At 45.8% G+C, this 27,925-nt stretch overlaps 1 protein-coding gene across 13 annotated transcripts in view; it reads right to left on the bottom strand.

The window, feature by feature from the left end:
* The window catches only part of ABCC9 (ATP binding cassette subfamily C member 9), a 73,683-nt gene that overhangs the window by 42,973 nt on the left and 2,785 nt on the right, over positions 1-27,925 (bottom strand). For 3 of the 13 annotated variants that reach the window (XM_077340216.1, XM_077340221.1, XM_077340223.1), the window contains exons 1-11: positions 27,500-27,687; positions 23,523-23,692; positions 22,468-22,609; positions 20,784-20,905; positions 19,151-19,317; positions 17,518-17,760; positions 11,670-11,864; positions 8,314-8,472; positions 6,019-6,174; positions 3,718-3,852; positions 857-1,019 (exon numbers count right to left, since the gene is read on the bottom strand). In XM_077340216.1, the coding sequence (XP_077196331.1) occupies positions 857-1,019; positions 3,718-3,852; positions 6,019-6,174; positions 8,314-8,472; positions 11,670-11,864; positions 17,518-17,760; positions 19,151-19,317; positions 20,784-20,905; positions 22,468-22,609; positions 23,523-23,679 (1,639 nt within the window). In that variant the 5' untranslated portion in view covers positions 23,680-23,692; positions 27,500-27,687. Of the gene's footprint in view, positions 1-856; positions 1,020-3,717; positions 3,853-6,018; positions 6,175-8,313; positions 8,473-11,669; positions 11,865-17,517; positions 17,761-19,150; positions 19,318-20,783; positions 20,906-22,467; positions 22,610-23,522; positions 23,693-27,499; positions 27,699-27,925 lie in introns of those variants that run through there. The other 10 variants (XM_077340222.1, XM_077340224.1, XM_077340215.1 and 7 more) reach the window with 9 other exon arrangements.

The raw sequence follows: 27,925 nt of genomic DNA, 5'->3' as shown, positions 1-27,925 counted from the left end.
CTTTAAAACTCTAATTTATGGGATCCACAGATGTTATTTCTGCCATTATTTGTGTAAACAGACAGATGGTCAGCGCAGGGAATTATTTCTTGCTGGTCTCGTTGGTTTGGGAGTATGAGAAAGTCGGGAGAGGTCAGAGGGGCGTTTTTATTGGACCAAGAGTGGGGATTTATACGAATTTGTAAGCTTCACTCAGCTTGTTCCCAGTTTAGAGGGAAGCGTTTGAAGAAGAAAAAAAATGTAGAGATCTTGATTTGCCTTCTCAGAGCCAGCTTGGTGACGTGGTTAAGAGTGGCAGCTTTTAATCTGGAGAACCAGGTTTGATTCCCCTCTCCTCCACATGCAGCCAGCTGGGCGACCTTGGGAGAGTCACCATTCTCTTAGAGCTCTCTCAGCTCTCTCACAAGGTGTCTGTTGTGGGGAGAGGAGGGGTAGGTGTTTGTGAGCCGCTTTGAGACTCCTTCAGCTCTTCTTCTTCTTCCCTTGCTTCTGTGATTTATCAGAGCCTGACAAATGTTTTACGGGTTTCTCAAAAGTAAAATAAAAGTTGGGAAAGGCTGCTCAAAGAGGTAGGTGGGGTTGAGAGGAGCTCTGGAAAAACTGCTCTGTGAGAACAACTCTAACAGGACTGTGACTAGCTCAAGGTCACCCAGCTGGCTGCCCGTGGAGATGAAGGGGGGAATCAATCCCAGCTCTCCAGATAAGAGGCCACCGCTCTTACCCCTGACACCCAGCTAGCTAGAAGGAAGACCTGATTCAACACCAACTCGCTTTTAAACAATTTGGAGTTCAGGAGCAGGCCCTTCTTGAGACACTGAGGACACTGAGGACACAGAACACAAAGTACATTACTCACTGGAAAGAGACGTGTAAAGGGCAAACGTTTTGAGACTGGTCAGTTCCTTCATCCTGGTGTCCTCCACACTCCTACAGAATATATGTTCCCACGCATACAACTTCAGCAGTTTGATGCCTTTCAGGATTTCGTTGGTTTTCTTCAGCCGCTCGGTAGAATAATCCTTTCCATGAAGTGTGCAAAGGACAAGAGTTAAAACACAGCACATTCCATTTGTAAAACAAGGCAGAAGAAACATTTTTTCAAAGAGATGACACTGAGAAAGCTATTGCCTCTTTTGATAGCTATGCATTATATTGTGTACAATAATGCTTACTTAACTATTTGGGGTGTATTTTAAACCACCTTTCTTTGGAAAAGTTGTTGGGGGGGGTTATAAACCCCACCACAACGTTTGTCAACCCCCTAAATTACAATGCATATTCTTAAAACCAATAACATGGAAATAAGGCCTCTAAGCTTATCTTTTCAGCTGCATCTTTAAAACAGGGGCATGTAATTTAGCGGGAAATTCCCCAGGGGGTCACTGCCAAACCCCTACAACTGAGTCAATAACCCCAGGACCACTTAGACCAGCCTTTTTCAACCTCTTGACTGTGAAGGAGCCCCTGAAATAGTTAATTTTTCACACTTTGAGGAACCCCGGAAGTGATGTCAGGTGGCTGGACACACCCATGCCACACCCCTGGAAGTGCATCATTACACATACTGTTAGCCCTCCTTTTGCTCCCTCCTCCCACCTTTACTACTATTATGGTGGCTTTGCCTTATGTAGGCTGGAAAGAAGTTGAGAAGACAGCCTAGACTCCCCCCCCCATACCATGCCACTCCAGAGCTCCTGCAGAACCCCTTCAGAGCTCCCACAAACCCCCAGGGGCCCAAAGACCCCTGGTTGGGGATCTCCAACTTAGACCCTTCCTTGTTAATCAGTGTAAATTCCCTGGTTGTCTTATCCGGCACTCCTACCATTTTGGGGTTTTGTGGAATGAGAGTGAGGCCATGTCAGTGGTCAGGACCATTGAGTTCAGAGGCCCCCAGTGTCCTGGCTTTTAAGGGCTGCTCAGTTGAGCTTGTTCTGGGGTCACGTTCACTTCCCAGTCTGCTTCCACCATGCAAATTTACTTTTGCAAGGAGTTCTTTGCATCTCAGATAATGGGATATCTATTTTTTTTGGAGCTATTACAGCACAAATGCAACATGCTGTCCATCAGCTTCTTTGCATTAAAGCGAGCTGGTGATCACTGAAATTCAGAAGAATGCCCTTGAATGAAATTTATACCATTTTTAAACATTGGTTGAAACCAATACCTGATGAGTAAGAGTAAGCGGGACAAACTATAAGGCAATGCACATTTTAAAAAACACCTGCTTTGCAGCAGCTGCAACCACAGCACAAGGATCTTCACTGTGTGATGGAAATTAAGCTCCACCTGCTGCAGCAGCCATATTGTGGCTGGCTCCGCCTCCTGCAGCAGTCGTTTTGTGGCTGGCTCCGCCTCCTGCAGCAGCCACTTTGTGGTTGTGTCTGCCCACTACACTGTGTCAGAATTACAAAAGTGCCCACAGGTTCAAAAAGGTTTGGGACTGCCACTATGAAATTATACTTTCTATGGTAAAGGTAAAGGTATCCCCTGTGCAAGCACCGAGTCATGTCTGACTCTTGGGGTGACGCCCTCTAGCGTTTTCGTGGCAGACTCAATACGGGGTGGTTTGCCAGTGCCTTCCCTGGTCATTACCGTTTACCCCCCAGCAAGCTGGGTGCTCATTTTACCGACCTCGGAAGGATGGAAGGCTGAGTCAACCTTGAGCCGGCTGCTGGGATCGAACTCCCAGCCTCATGGGCAGACAGCTTCAGACAACATTTCTGCTGCCTTACTACTCAGCGCCACAAGAGGCTCTTAATACTTTCTATACCAGCACATTTTCAGAATTATTCCTAGAATATTTAGGAGTATCAGATCATATATTCTTTAATGGCATATAAAACAATAAAATATTCATCAACTAAAATACAAAATATCTAAATAGAACTAAGATAATAAAACTTTATAGGTTAATTGGAAGTCTTCAAACAAAGGTTGGATACACACTTTTCTTGGATGCTTTAGGATGCTTAGGGCTAATCCTGCGTTGAGCAGGGGGTTGGACTAGATGGCCTGTATGGCCCCTTCCAACTCTATGATTCTATGATTCTATGAATTTGGGAATAAAGATAATATTGAGAAGAAAACTATTTAGGAGTATTTTATGCAATTTGTCCTAATTCCATAGACTGGCTGGAATTATGAGCCATACATAATGTCTGTCCACGCACATTAAGATAATGCACGTTCAGTGCAATTTAGAAATAGTGTTTCCTGTGACGCCCAGGAGAATCCAGACGCAAAAGCATACTGAAAGCGCATTATCTAACATGTGATTAACAGACTGAGACGAGAACCATTTGGTCACAGAGGGCAAATCTTAGACACCATCTACAGTCAGCCCTTAGGTCTTACATTTTGTGCCATAAAAGGTGCCAGTACTGAAATATAGGCTAGAGAAGGAATAGATCTCACCCCAAATAATCTGAATGCCAGGGAACCTCCCTTTACTCCCCCATTCTTATCAAGCCACCTCTGTTTTTTCTTGTCTTCCCCTTCCAACTTTTTCTTCCTTTTTCATTCCTCCAATCCTCTCCTCTCTCTCATTTCTTTATTTACCCTTCCTCCTTGCTAGCCTGCCTTTCTCTTCCTTTCATTTCTGACTTTTCTTCTCTTTCTAGGTTACAAAACGTCCAGGGGCAGGGAAAAGGCAATGTGGCAGGAAATGCCTTCTAGGGGGTGGGATAGGGGAGTCAATAGTAAACCCTGACAACTCACAAGTGTGCTCTTCTGAGCTTCCGCCAGCTTTGTTGCTATGAAATACTGTATCGGAGCCAGCAGGACGATCACAGCTGCACCAACCAGGGCACTTTTCCCTAGTAAATGGTAGAGCAGGATCACACCCATGATGATCTAAGAAACAGGAAAAGGAACAGAGAGATGTAAGAAATGCCGTTAGTATACCTGGATCAGTGTATCCTGAAGACTGGGGTTGGGAATGGGGCATGGAAAGTGCTGCATTGACCGTGTGATGTCATTTCCTGGCCAAACCCAGAAGTGATATCACACCATTGTACAATTCAACAGAAATGCTATGGTTTTACCCGACAGTTTCTACTGCATCTTAGACCAACACGATGTCACTATAAGATTCGTAGAGACTGGTACACTGGGAGTTCATTTTGGCTCTTTATTGTGACCCCAGCATGACCACTAGTCCCCCCTCAGACACCCCCTCCATGATCTGAACCAGTATGATCTCCCTGAAGTTAAGGAGATCTCTCAGAGATCTCCCTGATCTCCCTGTTAAAGTTATCGTTCCTGTTATAATATTGTTAATCAAGGCCATCGAAATTCTGTTTATCATAGAACCACTGTTGGAAGTGTTGTTATGATTGTGTTATATTCCTATGATGTTCTATGTAACCCCTGCAAAGTTTTATGTAAACCGTCCTGAGCCATTTGGGAGGGCAGTATAAAAATCTTAGAAATTAAATAAACTAACTAACAAATAGTACAAGAACCAAAACTGAACCGAAGAAACCCACAAGCAACCCAACTAATATACAAAAGCCACACTATAGATCTTCCTGCCAAAACCCATAAAGACATCAGTTCCATGTCACACAGAAAGACTCCAAGATTCTGGTTGCTTCCATCTTCCATAAACATGACATAAATAAGGCCTCACTTTCAAATGCCGTGCCTACTTTGATGACATGGTAGTTCATCACATTTCTATTGCTCTCTTCCCCAAAGGCTGAGAACATATTAGTACAATGAGATAAAATATTTACATTATTAAAACATCTAAATTATTTTTAAAAAATCAGGTCAAAACCAGAGGTGCTATTACCCTCTCTCCTGTGGCGGGGTGTGGAGTGATATATTGCTGTAGATATTTGGCGTTTAAATGTTATTTCTGATGTGACTTCTGCATAGGGATTGCTGCTGTTAGTCTATGGACCTTGACCATAGGCCTGTGGAACAGCTCTGTGGAACTGTTTTAGGTCCCACAAGGCCCTGGACTCATTCCACCAGGCTGGGGCCAGAGCAGAAAAGGCCCTGGCTCTGGTTGAGGTTGGTTTCACTTCTCTGGGACCACTTTGGTCCCTATTTATTTGTTTATCACAATTTAGACCAGCCTTTCTCAATTTTTTTTTGCCATTGAGAAACTCCTGAAACATTTTTCAGGCTCCAAGAAAACCCAGAAGTGGTGCAACCGTGCAAAATATAGTTGGGAAGCAGAGCTGTGGACACGCCCACCAGGGGCCCCTCCCCTTCCCACCCCCTCCAGGCTCATCATTAGCCATTTTGGGAGGGGAGGGTGATCGACCTGACCATCTATGGTCATATCACCTGATAAATGTTTAAGAAATTTAAGAAATATATTAAAAATTAATTAACTTCCACTCATTCGAGTCCCAAGTTATGTAGGGCTTCAACTATCATGGACAAAGTCTTGAGTTGGGTTAGTGAGTGAGTGGATTAGTAGCCAGGGTAATTGCTATAGTATTGGGGGACACATGCTCCTGATAGTTGACCCACGCCAGCTTTCTAACCACAAGGTTCTGCACTAGCTTCCAAATACTCTTCAAAATCAGCCCTAAGTAAAGAACATTGCAGTAGTCCTGTTCTCTGTGAATTTTGAGGGCTAGGTCTGGAAAGTAAGCTTGGTGTGGTGGTTATGAATGGTGGCCTCTAATCTGGAGAGCCGGGTTTGATTCCCCGCTCCTCCTCCACATGTAGTCAGCTGGGTGACCTTGGTCCGGTCACTGTTCTCTCAGAGCTCTCAGTATCACAGAATGTCTGCTATGGGGAGAGGAAGGGTAGGTGATTGTAAGCCACTTTGAGATTCCTTCAGGTAGTAAAAAGTGAGTTACAAAACCCCAGCTCTTCTTCCTGGGTTTCCATTGGGGAGAGGAGCAGGGTTTACATGTAGTGAATAAATAAATAAGAAATAATACTGGGAGAGTGGCTGACTTTATTTCTGGCAGATCTGACATGTGCAGGCTGCAAAAAAAATAAATACATTGTATTTTGTCTTTTAAAAATTAACCCCTTACTTTGATGCTCTACCTGAACGGGCATAGCCCATAGGTTGGGACACAGGAACAAGAACCACATGAGCTGGTTGGTCTCGATGGCCACCAAGTTATTGATCTGCCCCAGGGTCATCTCTCCCATGGACAAGTTGGACGTGGAGAGCCTCAGCATCTTGTTGTAGATCATCGCCTATGAAAAGAAGCCAACATTGTTCAATGTTTTGACAGCCAAGATGGGCAAGAGAATCGTTAAAAACTCATTCCTAGAATCCCATAAGGTCACACATTCCTCATCCCGATGTACACAATTCAAGCTGCCTTATCCTGAATCAGACACCTGGTCCATCATCAAAATTGTCCACTCTGGTGGCTGCTCTCCAAGGTCTTAGGCTGAAGTCTTTCATATCACCTGCTACCTGGTCCCTTTAACTGGAGATTCTGGGAATTGAACCTGGGACCTTCTGTATGCCAAGCAGAGCCTCTTCTACTAAGCCACAGCCTCTCCCTGAGCTTAGGCTGATGGCTTTTCCATCATCTACTGCCTGGTCCTTTTGTTTACTTATCCCAGTGGCCAACAAGAAATGTCCTTAGTGTCTTTCTGTTCACATTTGCATACAAGAGGTACCACGTGCAACTGGATTGGCTTGTCTGCAATGAATAACTCAGCTACGAATAGTTGCTGTTGCAGGAAGAGAAAATGAAATCCAATAATGCATGGAACTACCAAAGTTCTGCAGGGCCTGTAAAATGGCACTCTTCCACCTGGTTGAGGCCATGGCGGCCTGATAAACATCTTCAAGTATTTAAAAGGGTGCCATGTAGAGGATGGAGCAGAGTTGTTCTCTCTTGCCCCGGAGGGACGGACCAGTGGGATGAAATTAATTCAAAAGAAATTCCATCTAAACATCCAGAAGAAGTTCCTGACAGTTAGAGCAGTTTCTCAGTGGAACAGGCTTCCTCAGGAGGTGGTGGGTTCTCCATCTTTGGAAATTTTTAAACAGAGGCTGGAGAGCCATCTGATGGAGAGGCTGATTCTGTGAAGGTTCAAGGGGGTGGCAGGTTACAGTAAATGAGCGATAGGGTTGTGGATGTACTGCATAGTGCGGGGAGTTGGACTAGATGACCCAGGAGGTCCCTTCCAACTCTATGATTCTATGATTCTAAGTATAACTAGTTCACCCTTAGCTTAGGCCTTTTTTAGCCGAGCTCATTATGTAAGCACCCAGCCTACCGCAGGGGTCCCTAGAACCTAAAAAGAGCTTCTAAAAGGGCCATGATCAAAACAAAAGGGTTCGGAATGGCTGATATAAACTCCCAGAGACTGCTTGCAGGGAGAAGTAGCATAAAAGCCAAATAAATAAATAAAACAGTTAAGGGTCCAGTAGCAACATAAAAAGGCTAAATTTGTGGCATCTCCCCCCACCCCTGAGTCATAGGCCAAGGTATTAAATCGGCCAAGACCCACTGTTTGCTCTACCCCTTCGTTTTTTTTTTTCTATCATTCCCAGTTTCCCGGCCCATACTGGTCACATCTGCAGTAGAGGGATTTTGGCCGTCATCTTGATTTTATTGGGTTGGGGGGGGGGTCATTGTTTTATCGTGATAACGTTAGATGTTTTAATGGTTTTATGGTTGCTGTTTTATTGGCTTACGTCGTGAACCACCACGAGCCTGCATTTGCAGGGAGCAGCGATATATAAATGTAATTATAAATAAATAATTTTTCGCGAGTCATTGTTCATTTCTTCAGATACTGCGTCGTGACTCCCAAAAGCTTGAGAAGGCGAATTCTATAGGATCCCCCCAAATTCCGTCCTCCCCAGGCTCTACCCCCAACTCTCAAAACATCTGGAGCTGGCAACTTTAGCAAAGAAAGCTATTAGAAGAAGAAGAAGAAGAAGAAGAGTTGGTTCTTATATGCCGCTTTTCCCTACCCGAAGGAGGCTCAAAGCGGCTTCCATTCGCCTTCCCTTTCCTCTCCCCACAGCAGACACCCTGTGGGGTGGGTGAGGCTGAGAGAGCACTGATATCACTGCCCGGTCAGAACAGTTTTATCAGTGCCGTGGCGAGCCCAAGGTCACCCAGCTGGTTGCATGTGGGGGAGCGCAGAATCGAACCTGGCATGCCAGATTACAAGTCCGCACTCCTAACCACTACACCAAACTGGCTCTCACTATTGGTCCAGCTATTAGCTATTGGTCCAGCTTTTATCCTTGTCCAGCTCTCTGTGTTGTTGTTCTGGAAAAGACAAATCAGGAACAATTATCTTAAGGCCCTTATCGAGACATTTCATTGGCGAGCGAGCCAATGAAAGAATATCTTTATTCACCAGCAGAGCTCCACGTAGATTGATGCCTGTTTCAATGGCGACATAGTAGGAGGCCTGGAGAAACGTCCTTTGCAGGATGAGGGCCAGGAAGAGGAGGATCGCCAAGACATACGCAGTTTTCAGGAAATCGTGCGAGGTCAGATAGGGCTTTGTCAAATCCTTGGGAAGAAAAAGGAAAGGCAGGGTCTCAGAGGGCTGTCAGAGCACTCCCCGAAAAACAAAGAACAATAAAGTCATTACAGGAAATTAAAGATAGTGGCGTTGTCTTAACTTGCATAACGGTCAATGATAGCCAAGAAGAAACTTACATTGTAAGCTGACCTGAGGTCCACAAGAAAGGCAGCTAGAACAGAAGAGCTGGTTTTTATACCCCACTTTTCACTTCCTGAAGGAGTCCCAAAGCGGCTTACAATCACCGTTCCTCTCCCCAGACGTCCTGTGAGGTAGTCGGGGCTGGGAGAACTGTAAAAGAACTGCTCTGTGAGAGCAGGCTTAAGAGAACTGTGATTGGCCCAGTGTCTTTCAGCTAGCTGCACGTCGAGAAGTGGGGAATCAAACCCGGTTCTGCGGATTAGCGTCCGCAACTCTTAACCACTACACCATGCTGGCTCTCGGTGTTTTAAATAATCATGAGTTGGGGAAATTGCCCTTCATATTTCAGTTTCCAGTTGCGTGTTACTGGATCCGAGCCGTTGTATGAAAAATCTGAAGTTGAATTTCACCAGGAAGAAACTGCGCTTTGAGATCTGACAGGGCATTTGGACCAAATTTTGATTCGATGGTATGTTTAAACAAACAACCCCATGAAATATCTTTATCTGAGTCTAAGTGCTGCTCACCGTCAGAAGACGTAAACATTTACAGAGCCGTAGAGACAATAGTCTCTGACAAAACTATGATAGCCAAAGATTAGCGCTTTATAAGACCCCTATTTATGAGCCTACCCGTGCCTTTATACTTTTCTTCCATAAGTGAAATCAGATATTTTTTCTGTGTAACAGTATTGCGTAGTGGTTAAAGTGCCAGGCTAGGATCTCGGAAACCCATCTTCAAATCCTCATTCTGCCACAAAAGCTTTCTGGGTGACCTTGGGCCTAGCCTACCTCTCAGGGTTGTTGTCAGAATAAAACAGAAGGGAGGAGAATGACCCAAGTCACTCACTGAGGAGACAGGCAGAGTATAAATTAACCCAAAGCAAACGAAACCAAAAGGCAAAAAGTTGTGTCTTCTTGAAATTTATTAAATGCAACCCTGAATAAATTTGCAACCCAAAATAAAATTGTTTGCAAATTAATTCAGGATTGCATTTAATGAATTTCAAGAAGACGCAACTTTTTGCCTTTTGGTTGTGTTTGCTTTGGGTGTATTTCTACAAGAAACTAATGGTGTTTCTTCATATGGACTGAGTATAAATTAAAACAAACATGTAGAAAGAGACCCTTCTTTTACTTCCTTCCTTAAATGTATTGTAGGTTCTTTCTTCTTATCGCTTTTCAAGCTGTTTTTTTTGGACCCTGTTTCTTCCTACTTTCTTGACATTTTCACCGCTGAGAAACCAATGAAACATTCTTCAGGTTTTGAGAAACCCCAAAACTGGCATGATCATGTAGAACAGGGGTAGTCAAACTGCGGCCCTCCAGATGTCCACGGACTACAATTCCCACAAGCCCCTGCCAGCAAATGCTGGCAGGGGCTTGTGGGAATTGTAGTCCGTGGACATCTGGAGGGCCGCAGTTTGACTACCCCTGATGTAGAATATGGTTGGGAAGCAGAGCTGTAGAGACGCCCACCAAGCTGGAGACACATCTCCCCTCCTGTCCCCTCCAGGCCCATCATTGGCTATTTTGGGAGGGGGGCAGGTTGGCATGATCATATACGGTCAGATCACCAGATAAATGTTTGACAAATTTAAGAAATATATGAAAATTAACTCCCACCCATTCAGGAAACCCTTCCAGGGCCCTCAAGAACCCCCAGATTTTCATGAAGCCCTGGCTGAGAAACCCTGGTCTATACTGACTTTAAAGAAAAATTCCCATTGCATGGTGCTTAACTGGAGAAAAATGAATGTATTTATGACTTGCAGATTTCAAATTAGCTGTTCTTCCTTTTCAGAGGGTCAGGTCTATGTATATCTACAGGTGCAAGAAAGACCACATCTCAGAAGACGAAGAAGCGTTGGTTTTTATCCCCTGCTTTTCACAACTAGAGCAGGGAAGGAGTCTCAAAGCAGGTCATAACTGCCTTCTCTTCTTCTCCCCACAACGGACACCCTGTGAGGGAGGTGGGGCTGGGAGAGCTCTGAGAGAACTGGGACTGGCCCCAAGTCACACAGCTGGCCGCATGTGAAGAAGGAGTGCGGAATCCAACTTGATTCTCCCAATTAGGGGCTGCCACTCTTAACCACGACAACCAACTGGGTCTCCATTTGGGTCATAATCCAAAATATGGTTTGTTGATCGTTTGTGGCAAGACTGCTAGAGATCTTCACCCAAGGAAGAGTTTCTCTTTTAGGGATCTGGCCTTTTCCTAACATTTAAATTACAATATAACAGATCGAACGTGATGATTCCTTTCTGCCAAGCTGGATCCAATGATTCCACTCCAAGCCTACCATGCAGGAGGTCTCCTCTCCGTTGTGGGAAGTAATTTGTTCATTGGAGAAGGACAGAACAGAAGAGAGTAATGAGATCAGATCCCACCAACTCTTCTGTGGGTGTAAGAGGAACAGTGTCACCCAAATCCTTCCTGCAGTCTGTAACACTTTATTTTTGGTCTGCACGGGTCTCGTGATCCCCAAAATAGCCGTACAAGAGGTCAAAAATTACCTCCTTCCCTCTTGCATAGCAGGAAATGTTGGTAGGTCACAACGACATCAGGGGTGGGCAGACTGTGGCTCTCCAGATGTCCATGGACTACAATTCCCATGAGCCCCGGGGCTCATGGGAATTGTAGTCCATGGAGAGCCACAGTCTGCCCACCCCTGAATTAGGGCTTCCAGACTCCAGGTGGGACTTGGAGATTTCCGGAAATTATAGCTGAATCTCCAGATGACAGGTGTCATCTCCAGGTGTCCAAATGGCTGCTTTGGAAGGGGGGAATTCTACAGTCTTATATGCTGCTGAGGTCCCTCTTCATCCCTCTCCCCTCTAGGATCCATTGACAGATCTCCAGATATTTCTCAACCTGAGGCTGGCAACCTTAGATCCAACCCTCTGGCTCCATTGGCAGACGGAAGACATGGGGTTGGAGCTGGGCTCAGTTCCCTGTCAACGAAATGGAACATCGAGAGGGGAAGAAATGAAACGCAAATGCATTGTTCACGGATTCCGAGCGATTGATCACTGTTCACTTACATTGTATGGTTTGCTGGTATTGTCGTCGCTATTGTTCAAGCTGTCAACGATACCGGAGATGCAGAGCGGTCCGGCAAAGCCCAGAAGGTCGGCCAGGTAACGGAACATGCTGCTAAGGAGGATCGGCCGGCCAAAAGCCCTGTACATGGCGAGCCAGATGGAAGGGATGTGATTCGGTTCATCGGCCACTTTTTTCTGGCAAAGGAAGCCAAGAAGTACAGTCACCATAAGCAAGATGAGGCTTCCTTAAGAATGCCTGTGGCAACATTTCCCATTTAACTCCTGTCTTTCGCCCAAGAAATTCAAGACGAAACTTAGGGTTACGAGGTCCCCTTGGGCCACCAGTAAGGGATTCAGGGTAGGGCTGTCAAAGGTGGGTTAGAAAATGCTTGGAGATTTAGAGATGGAGCCTGGAGAGGATGGGGAGGGGGAAACAATATTTATTTGTATTTCTTTATATTGTGAGTTGTAAACTGCCCCTTCCCCCAAAATTGGTCTGGGGTGGTGTACAACAATAAGAAGTACAAGGTATAAAGTAACAACAAAGTGCTAAAATCCCATTTAGAAATGAATTCTGAAAATCCTAATCATTTGCTTCACCTTAGAGCAGGGGTAGTCAACCTGTGGTCCTCCAGATGTCCATGGACTACAATTCCCATGAGCCCCTGCCAGCAACCGCTGGCAGGGGCTCATGGGAATTGTAATCCGTGGACATCTCGAGGACCACAGGTTGACTACCCCTGCCTTAGACAACAAACAATCCAGCGAGCCAGGCAGAGAGTCTGAAATGTATTTCATGAAAGCTGAGAGCCTGGCTTGAGGAGGGGAGTAGCCATGGGGCCCAGGTGGATAATTGACCTCAACCAAATACTTGGTGGAAGAGCACCATTCTGCTGGCCCTCTGGAACTTCAGCAGCTCTGCGAGGGCCCATGTTTCTGCTGGCAAAAAGGCCCTTGCTCTGCTTGAAACCAGTCACACCTCTTTAGGGCCAAGGGTCGTTAGCAGGTTAGAATTTGTTGACTACAAAATTCTTCAGGGGGCATACACCACAAAGACCACCCTCCAAGACTTCCATATTCTCCAGGGGAACTGATCTTTGTAGCCTTTAGATGAGCTGTACAAGGGGATCCCCAGGTCCGCCCCTAGTTAGAATCATAGAGTTGGAAGGGGCCACACAGGCCATCTAGTCCAACCCCCTGCTCAACGCAGGATCAGCCCTAAGCATCCTAAAGCATCCAAGAAAAGTGTGCATCCAACCTTTGCTTGAAGACTGCCAGTGAGGGGGAGCTCACCACCTCCTTAGGCAGCCTATTCCACTGCTGAACTACTCTGACTGTGAAAAACTTTTTCCTGATATCTAGCCTATATCGTTGTACTTGTAGTTTAAACCCATTACTGCGTGTCCTTTCCTCTGCAGCCAATGGGAACAGCATCCTGCCCTCCTCCAAGTGACAACCTTTCAAATACTTAAAGAGGACTATCATGTCCCCTCTCAACCTCCTTTTCTCCAGGCTGAACATTCCCAAGTCCCTCAAGCTATCTTCATAGGGCTTGGTCCCTTGGCCCCAGATCATCTTCGTCGCTCTCCTCTGTACCCTTTCAATTTTATCTACGTCCTTCTTGAAGTGAGGCCTCCAGAACTGCACACAGTGCTCCAGGTGTGGTCTGACCAGTGCCATATACAATGGGACTATGACATCTTGTGATTTTGATGTGATGTCCCTGTTGATACAGCCCCAAATGGCATAGTTGGTGGCATCCCTAGTTATACACCCACTATTTCCAATTTCACTTTGATAACCACGGAAGTTTCAACCTGGCTTTCCACTTCCAAACCTGGGGTTCACGTCACTGACCTTTGTGGACTTTGGGTATGGGTTAAGCTACCTGTGACAAACCTCGGTCTCGATCCCCATCACAGGGTTGGATCTGACCAGCTTTCCCACTGTGAACAGGGGAGGAGGGGTGAACATGCCGCACACAGTGGCCCTGGAGAGCCAGACAAAGAGGGTACAGAGGAGGATTGCTAAGCTTTGGGTTGGGAAATTCCTGGAAATTTTGTGGGTGGAGCCTAAGGAAGGCAAGGCTTGGGAATTGGAGGGGACTTTAGAGAGGCCACCCTGCAAAGCAGTCATGTCCTCTGGGAGAATGGATCTCTGTTGTCTAGAGATAAGCTGTAATGCACATGGAACCGTGAAGTTGCCTTGTTCTGAATCAGGCAAACCAGCCGGGAGCACAGTGCAAAGAACCAGAAACTGGTTTATCCATGTAGTAGGGGACATCCACACAACAGCCTTGTGGGGTAGATCGAGATAGAGCGTTCGTCTGTCTGGAGCAGTGGAAAAGGGCGGGATCGGCATGGTAGGACAAGAGGCAGAACTGAACTGAGAAATCCCAGGGAAAAAACAATTTATATACAATTATGAACAATGGATCTTCACACCATTGGTCAGTTTTGATTTACTTTCTGGGAAAGAACCCTTGCATCATTTTATGGCTGGGGGTCACCACCACATGGGGAACTGTATTAAAGGGTCGCGGCATTAGGAAGGTGGAGAACTGCTGTAGACAAGCAGACGAAACCCTTAGGTTGGGATGCCGTGGGAAAGCTTCCGTGATAAACTGTAGACAAACAGACTAATAAACCGTAGATGAGCTGACGCGACATACATCTAGATGTAAGCTTGTTTGGTAGCCGATCTTCCTCAGAGATTGCCCTTCCTACGTCTTCCTCAGGAGTTATCTCCCTTTCATTTATGACTAAATGCTTTCATAGGAAGCGAGCCAGTCTTTTAGTCTTTTCTTAATCTGGTCAAGAGCCTTCTGTTCTCACAATAGCTGGCGAGATGATCTCGAAACTGAAAAAGAGGCAGACATCTAAAGCTGACTTGGAGTGAGTCAGAACTTTGGTCTGATCCATTTTCTCTGACCAGCATCTCTCCCCAGAAGAACCTCACGGGTCATTACCTCAGACACGGAGGACATTGTCCTCGTATCCCACATCTTTCACCCAAGCACGATAAAAGGCTAAGAAGAGAACCGGCCCCTGAATTCTGCAGGAGGTTAGAACGCACTTTATGTGACCTCGAATTGGACAAGGAGCTATTTCATAGAATCATAGAATCATAGAGTTGGAAGGGGCCATACAGGCCATCTAGTCCAACCCCCTGCTCAACGCAGGATCAGCCCTAAGCATCCTAAAGCATCCTATTTGCCTTCATCCTTCTCCTTGTGGGCGAGCTCGAATAACAGCCAGGCCAAATCTATCACATAGACTTTCAGACAGGAATTAATTTGACTTCATCCTTTTCCTTTGGGCAACCGAGAGAAACAGGCCAGGTTTCTTCCAAATCGACAGTAATAGTATAAACTATAACATAAGTAATGGTTTCTTCATGATTTGCAGCTTGCCGAAATCTCCTCGATCGTCTCTCACAGCCTAGCACCAGGAACCTTGGCTTTGTGGGAAAGAAGGAGCCATTTGCTGTCCTCATACAATGCAAACCGTTTCTGCACTAGGGGTATCGTTCAGATTTTTAAATGGTTGAGTTTTTTGTCTGTTTCTGTGCTGAAATCTGCCTTTTCAGGCGCAGGCCCTAATGGCTCTCTCACTTCCCCAGAAATTCCAGTTTTCACTTTTTAACGTGGGGTCTAACTGGGGCAGTCTCAGGGCTGTTCAGGGTGGAAATGCATGTGCTCAGTTTGTCATGGCGGCCGCAATTTGAGTGTTTGAGCATGCCTCTTTCCTCGTCGCCCACATGAGGAAAGCAGAATGCCAACTCGCATCAATCGGAGTCCAAAACGACGCTAAAACGAGGTAGGTCTCCTAATGCAGAAACGGTAGCAGTGCTTTATTCGTTGAACAGTGAAGCCATCAAAATGAAGATTCGGGGGCCAATTTATTAGGCCCATTCAGACATATGAAGCTAGTGCCTGATCATGACTCCAGAACTTCTGATCTCCTGCAATTTCCCCCTACTTCAGCTGAATTGTAGACCAATAGAGATGCGAGCCTCCAGGTGGACCTGGGGATGCCCTGGAATAACAGCTCATCTCCAGACTATGGCCATCAGTTCCCCTGGAGAAAACAGATGCTTTGGAGGGTGGATTCTATGGGACTGTACCCCACTGAGGTCCCTGTTCTCCCCACAGTCCATCCCCAAATCTTCAGGAGTTTTTCAGCCTGGATTTGACAGCCTTGCTCCCTGTCCCCCACTTGTAACCAAGAGGGACCTGGCAACCCTATGGTCCAACCTAGGAAGCTGTGCAGAAGTGGCTAAACCAGGGGTAGTCAAACTGCGGCCCTCCAGATGTCCATGGATTACAATTCCCATGAGCCCCTGCCAGCATTCGCTGGCAGGGGCTCATGGGAATTGTAGTCCATGGACATCTGGAGGGCCGCAGTTTGACTACCCGTGGGCTAAACTGTGGCTCTCCATATGTCCATGGACTACAATTCCCATGAGCCTTTGCCAGCACATCCTGACAGAGGCTCATGGGGATTGTAGTCCATGGTCATCTGGAGAGCTACAGTTTGGCCACCTCTGCAGTAAAGGGTGACTGGATGGAAATAGGATTGCCAATTTCTAAGCAAGGAGAGCCCAAACAGCGCAGGCTATACGAAAGGAAAACCATAATAAATCTTCTAAAGACAAAATGTCTCTTTTTGCTTTTTTCAGTAATGACGTGCACAAAAAAATCAATAAATCACAGTCAGTTACAGTCAACCCAGCTTCTGGTAATAGCCCTTTTCAAAACATCTTCATCAGAACTGCTGTCTAACATTAATATCTAAAACAGGGGTTGTCAAACTGCGGCCCTCCAGATGTCCATGGACTACAATTCCCAGGAGCCCCTGCCAGCGAATGCTGGCAGGGGCTCCTGGGAATCGTAGTCCATGGACATCTGGAGGGCCGCAGTTTGACTACCCCTGATCTAAAAGCATGTAAAATATGACCGGAAGACAGATATTGAAAAAATAAAAGAGACAGAAAGAGACATTTTGGCTTTAGGTCATTGCCTTAGATGGATTTTCTTGCATATAACATCCAGGTGTTGGCTAGAAATCTCCTGGGATTTCCTTTGATCTCCAGGCAACACAGACCAGTTCTCCTAAAGAAAAAAAACTGTTTTGAAAATGGATTCATCTGAAGCCCTCCCCCTCCCCAGACACCCATCCTCCTCAGGATCCAGCCCCAAATTCTCCAGGGATTCCCCAGCCTGGATCTGTCAAGCTTAGCTGTCCATTTGGGTTGGGGACGACAGCACAAGAGGAGAGGTTTATTATTATTATTATTATTATTATTTAATTTCTAGACCGCCCTTCTCCCAATAGGTCTCAGGGCGGTTTACAACATAAATAGTTAAAACACAATAAAATCCCCATAAAAACCCCAATTAAAAGTTACATATAACATATCACATAACATATAGCGGCGGTGGTCACAATTCTGATCTTAGTTCAGCCTGGTGGAGAGAATAATGTTCAGAAGAGGGTGGCACCAATACAATACATCTAACCATTATCTCGGTGTTAGAGATCTCAATATTGGAGGGGATCCTCTGATGGATTAGTGGGAGAGCTGCCCTGGCCTCAACCATATGCCTGGCGGAAGAGCTCCGTGTCTATGATTCCCCTCGTAACAGTTCTTCTGATCTAAAATGGCTCTGGAACTTGACCTATTGTCATCAACATGGATTTGAGAAAGTCCACAGTGCCCTCGCAATGACATTTTTTTGAAGGACCGTTTCAGACCCCAAACCAGAAGTTTGGAAACCGGCAGGCCACAGGCCAGAAATGGGAGGACAGTGGCGCCATTTTGGAAGACACGACACCACACCTACTACCTTTTGCTCCTCGTAGGCGTCTTTCAGGGAGACGTAGTTTGTCAACGCTCGCATGGCGATGGGCAGTTTCCCGATGGCCTTCAGGTCGATCGGCTTCTTGTGCGCCGATATGATCAGCGTGTTCATCCACCAATATGTCGCCTTGGAGACCAAGTTGACGAAAGGTTGAAGAAATCTCACTCCGAGGTCCTGGAGGTCTTCGGGCGGCTTTACTTTCTGGGGATTTGTGAAAAACACGTATCTCTGGGAACAAAAAGGCAAAGAGGATTCCGGATATTTTCCCCTGCTGGTATGGGATGACGTTTCTCTCTTGAGGTTTATGCAAACAGACGGCTTTCGGTTTATGGCTGCCAGGAGAGCTCCATTTATTACAATTGATCTCCAGAGGTCAGAGACCTGTTCCCCTGGAGGAAATGGCTGCTTTGGAGGGTGGGCTGTGTTAGAGCCATGGGTTGTAAGACCAGGGATGATTCTGCACTTACTTTGTTTTTCCTGTTGTCGATTCTGCTGAATTCAGATTGATTAGAACTCGGGACTTCCTCCTTCCTATTCTCTCCCCCCAAATTGAAACAGGAAGTATTCTGCACTTGATTGGGTAAGCTCAGAGCGGGGAGGGAAGCCAAGTGCAGAATGAGGTTCTTTCTTTATTTTCCTGAAGGGGGGGATTGGAGACAGCAGCCTCACAGAAAATGAGGAGGGGGAAATAAATCCAAGAGACAAATCTCTGCTGAGAGAAGTGTGGGCTTCTGGAAATCCCAAAATGAGGGAAAGTGTTTCAACCGGGAAGGAAATCTTGCAACCGGGAACTAGGAAGTCTTTGAACTGACGCCCTGGCCAATCGAGGAAGACTGCTTTGCTACGTCAGCATTGCAGGCATGGGCAGGAAGTTAATCCGCAAAATGCAGAACATCTGCACTTATACTGGAGGCTTTAAAATCCGGGTCTTCAAATATAGCGACTTATATCTGCTCCTGGATATCATGGGGGAAAGGCAGGGTCACCGCAGATCAATTATGGATGTTGCAGAGGGCAAATTTAAAATGCCAAAAATCAAAAAGGAAATTGAATATAGTGCAGAGGGGAGGGGTTTATTCGGACTGGGAGAGGATAAAAAGCAAAGTGCAGACTCGAGCCATGGCATGGAGAATTCATTTCAGCTCTGTATCGTGGCCTCAGCATGATGGTATAAAGAAGCGAAAACTGAACTGAAGAAACCCACAACCAACCCCAACTTATATACAAAAGCCTCACAATAGATCTTCCTGCCAGGGCACGCTATTGGTCAGTTTCACTTTAAACTGACTGGATCTGGATCTGGCCAATGGATCTGGCTGCACACTGGTCAATGCTCCCCCCTTTTTATGACACATGTCAAAGTGTCTTACAATCACCTTTCCTTCCTCTCCCGACAACATACACCCTGTGAGGCTGATAGAGCTCTGAGAGAACTGTTCTGAAAGAACAGCTCAAAGAGAACTTGACTGGCCCAAGGTCCCCCAACTGGCTGCATGTGAAGGAGCAGCAAGCAAACCAGGTTCCCCAGATTAGAGGCTGAAGCTCTCAACCACACCACTAAGCTGGCTCTCAATAATGCCATGTAATGCCATGAAGAGTCGATGCTATAAGCACGTACCCGAACACGGATGACGTTGATCTCCACCGCCATCAGCAACCCATACAGCACGACCATGATGCCGGTGATGCAGAAACGCAGTTGGGCAAGCGGCACCTCATCTTGGCAATACCTGACCAGCTTGATGGTTTTGGTGACAAAGGCCATGACCCAGTACAGAAACAGAGCTGTGGAGTGAGTGAATGAGTAAATACAGGTGGGCAGCCATGTTAGTCTGCCTGTAGCAGTATAAAAGAGCAAGAGTCCATTAGAACCTTAAAGACCCACAAAATTGTAGCAGGGGAGGAGCTTTGATGAGCCTCTAAGCTCATATCCTGTCACAAATTTTGTGAGTCTTTTGTGAGTCTACCAGTTTCCACCCTCTTGTGGTGAAACAGGCCTGTAGGCCCTAATCTACCTTGCCCACTCCAAAAGGTTTCCAATTTCTAAAGAGATCCCGCCCTGCAATCTTGGTAAATGTTGCCACTAACCCTGACCAGAGTATGGAATTCCCCGCTGGGAATGTCAGGACTCCCAGCTTCCTTTTAGAGTTCTGAGGCCCTGCCTTTGTGTCTTCTGCTGTCCAGCACCTGGTCACTACAGGGTTAGTTTACAGTTTTGTGCAACCATGGAATAATAGTTGCTTGCCTCTGCCAGCCCTTCCCTTCTTGGCACCCCTTTATAATAGGGTATCCAAGGCAGTGGAGTTTTATGTGGTAGAGAGAGCCACTACCAGCATCCAAAGTATGAAAAAGAAAATATTTACATGTAGACTTTTAGCACAGCACCAGACTGAGCAAAGGATCCAAAAGAATTAGGTGAAATCCAAATCCTCTATCCCTCTTGCTATACATGTCATATCATATGTTAAAATATAGGACAGGCTCCTTATCTTAATAAATTACAGCTCTCTACACTGGCTCCATTACCTTGAAGCTTCCCTTAGCACTCCAGGCATGGACAATGGCTGCCTGCCCCAGATACAGTTCAGAGAGCTCATTGCCCTGAGGGACACAGCCCCAAAGAGCCCTCCTTCCTTGCTGCCAGGGGATTTTACCACCTCTCTTTTCCCACCCACTGCACAGGCCAAGCTGGGTCAAAGAGTCACATCCTGGAGAATCTCCAGGAATTCCTGCCGGGAGATTATACCTGAAGGCTGTCTGGTCTAAAGTCTTCCAGATCTCTTATTCCCTGCTTGGAGGAAGACAGAAAACTTGACTGTTTCTTTGTCTTTGGATAAACTCATTTGACTGATAAGAATTTGAGCCATTGGACTGACTTACCCCTCTCTGCCTGGTCTGTCCAGAGAAGGGGGGGGGACTGTGAAAATGCTCAATGATTTCACAGAGAAAATGCATTTCTTCACACTTCTTAAGAACCGTTTGCACACCTCTTAAGTAGAAGACCGTTTGCAGCATTTCTGAGGCTACGCCAGCCTTGTTTCCTAAAGCAGGGGTAGTCAACCCTGCGGTCCTCCAGATGTCCATGGACTACAATTCCCATGAGCCCCTGCCAGCAAACGCTGGCAGGGGCTCATGGGAATTGTAGTCCATGGACATCTGGAGGGACACAGGTTGACTACCCCTGTCCTAAAGGACCCATGGTTTGTGCAAGCGGCTTTTTGAACCGGAAACAGGAAAGAACAGCTACTTACCCAGAAGTAATTTTGGAAAATTTGATGTTTCAATGTTGTGGTAATAGACTATCGATGTTGTGGCAGCTACAAATCCCATGATAGCTGGAAGGAAGAGGTGCAGGTGGCGAGACTTTAGATGTCTGCAAAGAAACCAGCAGAACATGAGGTACTCCCACACTCTCCTCATAGTGGTGGGTATTTTGTTTCACGCGAATTCCAAGGAGAAGAGAGTCTCCAGGCAGAAGGGAGAACATTACAGACTGGGACTGCATTCTCATTCTGTAAACTTACACACATTGAATAAGCAAGAAGGGATTGTGTGGGTGCTTGACTCTTGTGGCCCTTTCTTGAATGCCCATGGAAATGCCGATCGCCACTTTGGGACTAGGAAACGAATTTCCTCCAAGCCAGACTGGCCGGGGGTTCTGGTTTTCTTAGAGGGGGGATTAAGGAATTGGGGTCACTCTGGGTGGGCAGGCAGTTGGGAGTTTCCTGCGTTCTGCAAGGGGTTGGACTAGATGAACATGGAGGCCTGTTCCAACTCCATGATTCTGTGATGCATAGAGGCAATGAAAGGACAATGGCAGTTTCATGGAAGAAGAATATCAATCAGGTATATTAAAGCATTTGCACCATGGTGTAAAGTACAACAGGGAAACATAAACCGAAAAGGCAATGCCATTTTCCCTCTGGGAACTACAGCACTTGAATTAATTCATTTAAACATTTATTAGCTGCCTTTTTTTCTTAGGGAGCTCAAGGTGGCTTACGCTACAAATACAGAGAGTGTATTAAAAACACTTGAAACCAAAATGTTGAAATCACAGTTTAGGACTGTTTTAACCAAACATAGTCCTGAATGAAACCGTCTTAAGCCACCTCCTAGAGATGAAGAAGAAGAAGAAGAAGAAGAAGAAGAAGAAGAAGAAGAAGAAGAAGAAGAAGAAGAAGAAGAAGAAGAAGAAGAAGAAGAAGAAGAAGAAGAAGAACCCCCTGCTCAATGCAGGATCAGCCTAAAGCATCCAGAAGTATTTGTCCAGCCCACTGAGGTCTCTGTCCTCCCCAGACTTCAGCTCTAAATCAGCTCCAAATCTCCAGGATTTCCATAACATGGATCTACATGGTTGCCCTTCCAAGGGAGGAGGGGAATACCGGGGCTGATCGATCGATCTATGGGTCCAGCCCAATGACATCTTACTGCCTGTTCTTCCATCATATGCCAATAATATGCCTGAGCCTTCGGGGAGGGCGGTATATAAATCTAAATAAATAAATAAATAAATAAATAAATAAATAAATAAATAATGGCATGATACAGGTGGCATCATGGGAATTGGGGAGTTGTTTCTGTTTTTTGTCTGCCATCTGCCTTGCTTGGTTATTTGTGCTGTTTGATTGTTATGTTTTAACTGGGGGGGAATGTTGTTTTTAGTCTTTTTATTGTGTTTATTATTGTAAAGGCTATTTGCCTTTTATTTGTAAGCCGCCCTGAGCTGACTTGTTGAGAGGGGCGGGGTATGTTTAATAAACAAACAAACAAATAAATAAAACCCTACATAATAGCTGTTGCATTGAGGCCACATGCTCATGAGAGTTCCCAACAGATTCTTAAAAAAAAAAATTAAAACATCAACCTTGGAACACGTGGGCACCTCCGTTATCAGTTTTTCTGTGCAATTGGTCCCCAAACCCAAGAACTTACGTATCAGAAACGATGCCCTCTCCTATTTCACACACATGCACGAACAGAAGGGTGAACGTCAGGATCCATCGTAAATTGTGGCCGGGAAAGTGTAGCCATGTATTGTGATGGATCTGGACCTTTGAGCTTTGGGTTCCCCAACCTGAAATAAAGACATTGAAATGAAATAACTAAGAAGAAAAGAAGAAGAGCTGGAGGTTTTCACTGCCTGAAGGTGTCCTCTTGGGTTTACTTTCCCCTACTCGTTCTCTGTGAGGCTGCTACCCCCTCCCCTCCCTTCCCAAGCAGCCTCTTGCTCCACTTGCCCCTCTCCTGGTTTGCTCTGGCTGTATCACCAGGAGTCAAAGGACAGGAAATAAAGCACTCGCCAGCCTTGTGCTCCTTCAATGACTGCTGGAGCTTCACTGGACATCCCCCCCCCCCAATCAAGCTGGAAAGAGACTGAAAATTGGGACAATGCAAATGCAGAAGGGTGACATGTTTAAAATCAGGAGAAAGGAAGGCTGTAGATACGGGTTTAAATCAACCAAAATTCGGCAAGATTTACAATAGAAAAAAATGTGAGTTGCAGAATGTATCCTAGTCTCCAAGCCCCACCTCAAGTTTGGCACCCCATCATGGAGCATGCATATAGAGAATACTGGGCATATCATATTAAGTATGATCCTAAATGGACATAGCATACAGGGAAAGGAACGGAAAGGAAAGGAACGGAAAGGAACGGAACGGAAAAGAAAGGAAAGGAAAGGAAAGGAAAGGAAAGGAAAGGAAAGGAAAGGAAAGGAAAGGAAAGGAAAGGAAAGGAAAGGAACGGAACGGAAAGGAAAGGAAAGGAAAGGAAAGGAAAGGAAAGGGAAAGGGAAAGGGAAAGGGAAAGGGAAAGGGAAGGGAAGGGAAGGGAAGGGAAGGGAAGGGAAGGGAAGGGAAGGGAAGGGAAAGGAAAGGAAAGGAAAGGAAAGGAAAGGAAAGGAAAGGAAAGGAAAGGAAAGGAAAGGAAAGGAAAGGAAAGGAAAGGAAAGGAAAGGAGAGTTCTAGGTAGCGGAAAGATTACTCACCAATGAACAAAATAGGGAAAGTGATAAATAAGAGGAAGACGTGCGGCACCAAGTTGAGGGCATCCAAAAAGCAGACATTCCTTAAGAAGCCGCCGCTGATGTCGTAGGCGGAAGAATTGTCGGTGCCACAAAAGGCAATTTCCATCACTTCCCGCATTTAGTCAGTCGCCCTTCCAAAAACAAAATGAATGTTTAAAAACTTGCACGGGGGGGGGGGGGGATGAAACAAGATATTCCCATTTATCTCTTGATATTTAGTGCATTTTGGAACCCAGTCCTTCCTCCCGGAGATTTAAGGCCATGTCCGTTGCTCTTCCCTCTTTCGTTTTTCTCTTCGTGACAAGTGGAGATCTTTGGCTATTACAATTGATCTCGAGGCAATCAAGATCTCTTCACCTGGAAAAATGGCAGCATTGGGGGGGGGGGTGGACTGTATGGCATTATACCTGCTGAGGTCCCTCCCCTTCTCAAACCACACACTCCCCAACTCCTCCCCACCCCAAATCTCCAAGTTTTTTCCAATCCGTTTCTTCACTGGAACTTTGCTTCCCCGGCTCTATGCAGGAGCACAAATCTGGGACGGACAAGGTGTTCCAGGAAAAATGCTCCCCTACGCGGGAGCAGGAAGAGGTGGGACAACTTGAACTGGCTCAAACTCCAGCCTGTTATCCAGCTGTCAACTCTGGCTTGGGAAATTCCTGAAGACTGGATGAAGCAATGAGAAAGACCTTAGCAGGATGTAACTTCCTACCATCCAACCTATCAGGCAGCCATTTTCTCCAGCATGGTTAAGTGGTTAAGAACAGTGGCCTCTAATCTGGCAAGCTGGGTTTGATTCCCCACTCCTCCTCCACATGCAGCCAGCTGGGTGACCTTGGGCTAGTCTCAGTCCTGATAGAGCTGTTCTCACAGAGCATTTCTCTCAGAGCTCTCTGAGTTCCACCTCCCTCACAGGCTGTCTGTTGTGGGGAGAGGAAAGGGAAGGCGATCGTAAGCTGCTTTGAGACTCCTCCGGCTAATGAAAGGCTGGGTATGAAAACCAACTCGTCTTTTTCTTCCGGGGAAATTGATTTCTGCAGCCTAGATATCAGTTGTAGGAAATTTCCAGACTCCACCAGGCGGTCAGAACTGCAAAGGTTAGGGATAAAACCAAATACAGAAAAACTGAAACAATTTATCATCAGAGCTCCAAAATATTTTAAAAACATAAAAGAATATCTAATCTACTGGGCACACCTAAAACATCTCAGAGTGTATACCACAAAGGCCAACAAGTTCAGACCTAACATGTTTCAATCATATATAGGTACACACAGTTGTATATAACATTTCGCACCCATTTTGGACCTTTTTGCAGAGAAACACATGGCAAGATTTTCCAGTATGGGGGGGAGGAAATATTTGCCGGCAGAGGATTCCGCTAATATGAATACTTTTCAGGAACAGAACCAGCCACATCAGATTAAAGAAGTCCCCCCCCCTTGTAAATGGGGGGGGGAGTTATACACAACTATGTGTATACGGATATCTGATGAAAATCAGTTTGATCGTAATGTGTTAGGTCTGAACTTGTAGTCCTTTGTGGGGTACACAAAGAGATGTTTTAGGTGTGCCCAATAGATAAGATATTCATTTTTGCTTTTTAAATCATTTGGGACCTGGCTACCCTCCCAGTATATAATACAGGTTTCTAACAGGTACTCAGGGAAAATCCGTTTCTATTGCTGTCTCCTGGGCCTAGTCTGCACACAATAGATAATGCACTTTCAATGCACTTTAAAAGTAGATTTTCCTGTTCCGCACAGGAAAATCCAGCTGCCAATTGAAAGTGCATTACCCTATGTGTGCGGAATGAGCCCTGGTTCTGGAATTTCTGCTTTCAGAGGTACCCTGCTGGCACCTACTCCCTTAGCCTTTTGGGCTACACTAAAGGGACGGTGTTCCCGAGTGCCTTGGAGCACTGATTATTCTCTCCTGCTTTGTTTTATAGATTTGAAATCTGCTGATTGTTCCCCCCCCCCCTCTCTTTTTAATGGATTCTGGTGTCCAATCACTTGTCTTAAGTCACTGTGCTTTTGATTTCATCGCTAATGTTTTGGCCTCAGGATTATTTTATAGTTGTCAGAGGTTAAGGCAACATCTTCCGTGGAGCAGAAAAACAAGGAGAGATGGCTTTGTACAATAAGTAGGTAAGGACGCTCTGGCTGAACCTCAAACTCGATTTCTTTTCTGCATTTAGGAGTACCGCTTGTCTGTTCTAGCACGACAAATGTCATTTGCGGGTGGCAGAGAAAAAGGGATGACAACTGTTTGTGCGTTTTCATTTGTGTAAAAAGAAAATGGTTTTATTTATTTATTTTTCAGGTTTTTATGCCACGCTTCCCTAAGGGTTCAGCGAGGCTTATAGCGTTTGGCTTTTGTAACAGATATATACTGCCATATATTTTTATAAATAAATATATTTATATAAAAAGGTAAAAGTATCCCCTGTGCAAGCACTGAGTCATGTCTGACCCTTGGGGTGACGCCCTCTAGCGTTTTCATAGCAGACTCAATACAGGATGGTTTGCCAGTGCCTTCCCCAGTCATTACCATTTACCCCCCAGCAAGCTGGGTACTCATTTTACCAACCTCGGAAGGATAGAAGGCTGAGTCGACCTTTCGCCGGCTGCTGGGATTGAACTCCCAGCCTCATGGGCAGAGCTTTCAGACTGCATGTCTGCTGCCTTACCACTCTGCGCCACAAGAGGCTCTTATATTTATATAAATTTATGTAAATAACTATCCTGCTTTTTTACATTGTTTCCATTGGTTAAGTTAAGCATATCCACATTCTCTATAGCCATTCAACCTATTTTTAAAAAATACCTACATTCAGTATATATAGGAGAAATACGTGCAATTGGCATTTCCCAGAGAAATAACCCAAATCTCTTATGGACCCTTCCCTAATTCATTTTATTTTATAAACTGGAACTCTGACATGGATGGTTAAGATTTCAGACTATAAAATCCCAGGCACAAATGCAGCAAATTATTCTTATCTGCACGTGTTCAAAAGTATACCTGTGTCCACACAACAATAAACTGAAATCAGGCTTTTCAAAACCCTGCCGTTGAGTTATCCGGAATTACGGCCATCTTCCTGAAGATGAGATACCAGTCAAATCAAGGGACTTTAAAAACCAAGGAAAGCACATTGGCTGATGCTACAATCATTTCATGGCTTCTAAATCTTGTTTCTTTGTGGCAAAACTTCCTATTCCATCCCCTTAGCTGAGAGGCTCTCGGGTTTGTGCACAAAATCGGCCCGTAAATGAGTACAACGCAAACATTCACGACTTAAAAACCAACTTCAAAAATGCTTCATTTCTCAAGCTGGAGAATGCCTTCTTTATACTTTGGGGACTGAAATGCTAAAAAGACAGGAGTTTGTTAAAACTTAATCACTTTAAAAAGAGAGAGAGAGAGAGACCTGAATTGTGCCTCCTGATGTTTTCATACATCATCTGTCTTGAAATAGTACATCAGACATGTTGTCGAAACACGAAAAAAGTTCTTGGGATCATTCCGGCACAAAGTAGAGTTCTCACCCGCCCTCTAGGATGGCAAAGAGTAAAACAATGTGGGGATGCCAGCCTCCAGGTGGGGACCTGGAGCTCCCCTGGAATGACAGCTCCTCTCCAGACTACAGAGATCAGTTCCCCTGGAGGAAATGGATGCTTTGCAGCGTGGGCTCTCTGGCATTATACCCCACTGGGGTCCTGGCCCTCCCCAAATCTCCAGGCTGGATCTGGCAACTCTGCTTGCAGTGGGGAAGCCCGGAGGAGTCTGAAGAGGGGGGGAGCAGAAGGTAGGAGGAAAAGGGTGGCGGAGAGAGAGGTTAGTGGGGAGGGGGGAAGCTGTGTCAGGTCAGGTTGGAAAATCGGGCTTTGAGTCAGGTTTGTTGTTAGATCAATTTGGGTCAAGCGCCTTACCTTCAGGCACACCCCCCAAGGCCCCCAAGTCAAGTTCCTCCTGGGGTGGCAGCTACCATTCGGACGAAAGTTGTCTGCTCCCCAGCAAGGAGCCAGCACGAGCCCCAGTACTGATTATTTTTAGACAGGCGAAGAGAAGATCAGCTGCTGCTGCCTCCTATCGGGTTTCCAAAGTGTACGAATTCTTCTTGGCTTTCTCACCCACAGACGCTCCAGAAGGCAGGAAACGGGGAAGAGATCAACAGACTAGCCGCCTTGTGGTTAAGGACACGTCTCCAGAAGGAGGAGGCAGCCAACTTTGGTTTGGGAGCGTCCTGGAGATTGGGGGGTTGGAGGTTAAGGGTCGGGGGTCGGAGGGACCTCAGCGGGGTCTGGGGCCACAGAGTCCCCCCCCCCTCCAAAGCAGCCATTCCTTCCAGGGGAACT

This window comes from Paroedura picta, chromosome 5 (assembly GCF_049243985.1).
Source record: "Paroedura picta isolate Pp20150507F chromosome 5, Ppicta_v3.0, whole genome shotgun sequence".
Taxonomy (NCBI): domain Eukaryota; kingdom Metazoa; phylum Chordata; class Lepidosauria; order Squamata; family Gekkonidae; genus Paroedura; species Paroedura picta.
The sequence above is the reverse complement of the archived record's forward strand: the minus strand, read 5'-3'. Positions and strand labels throughout refer to the sequence as shown.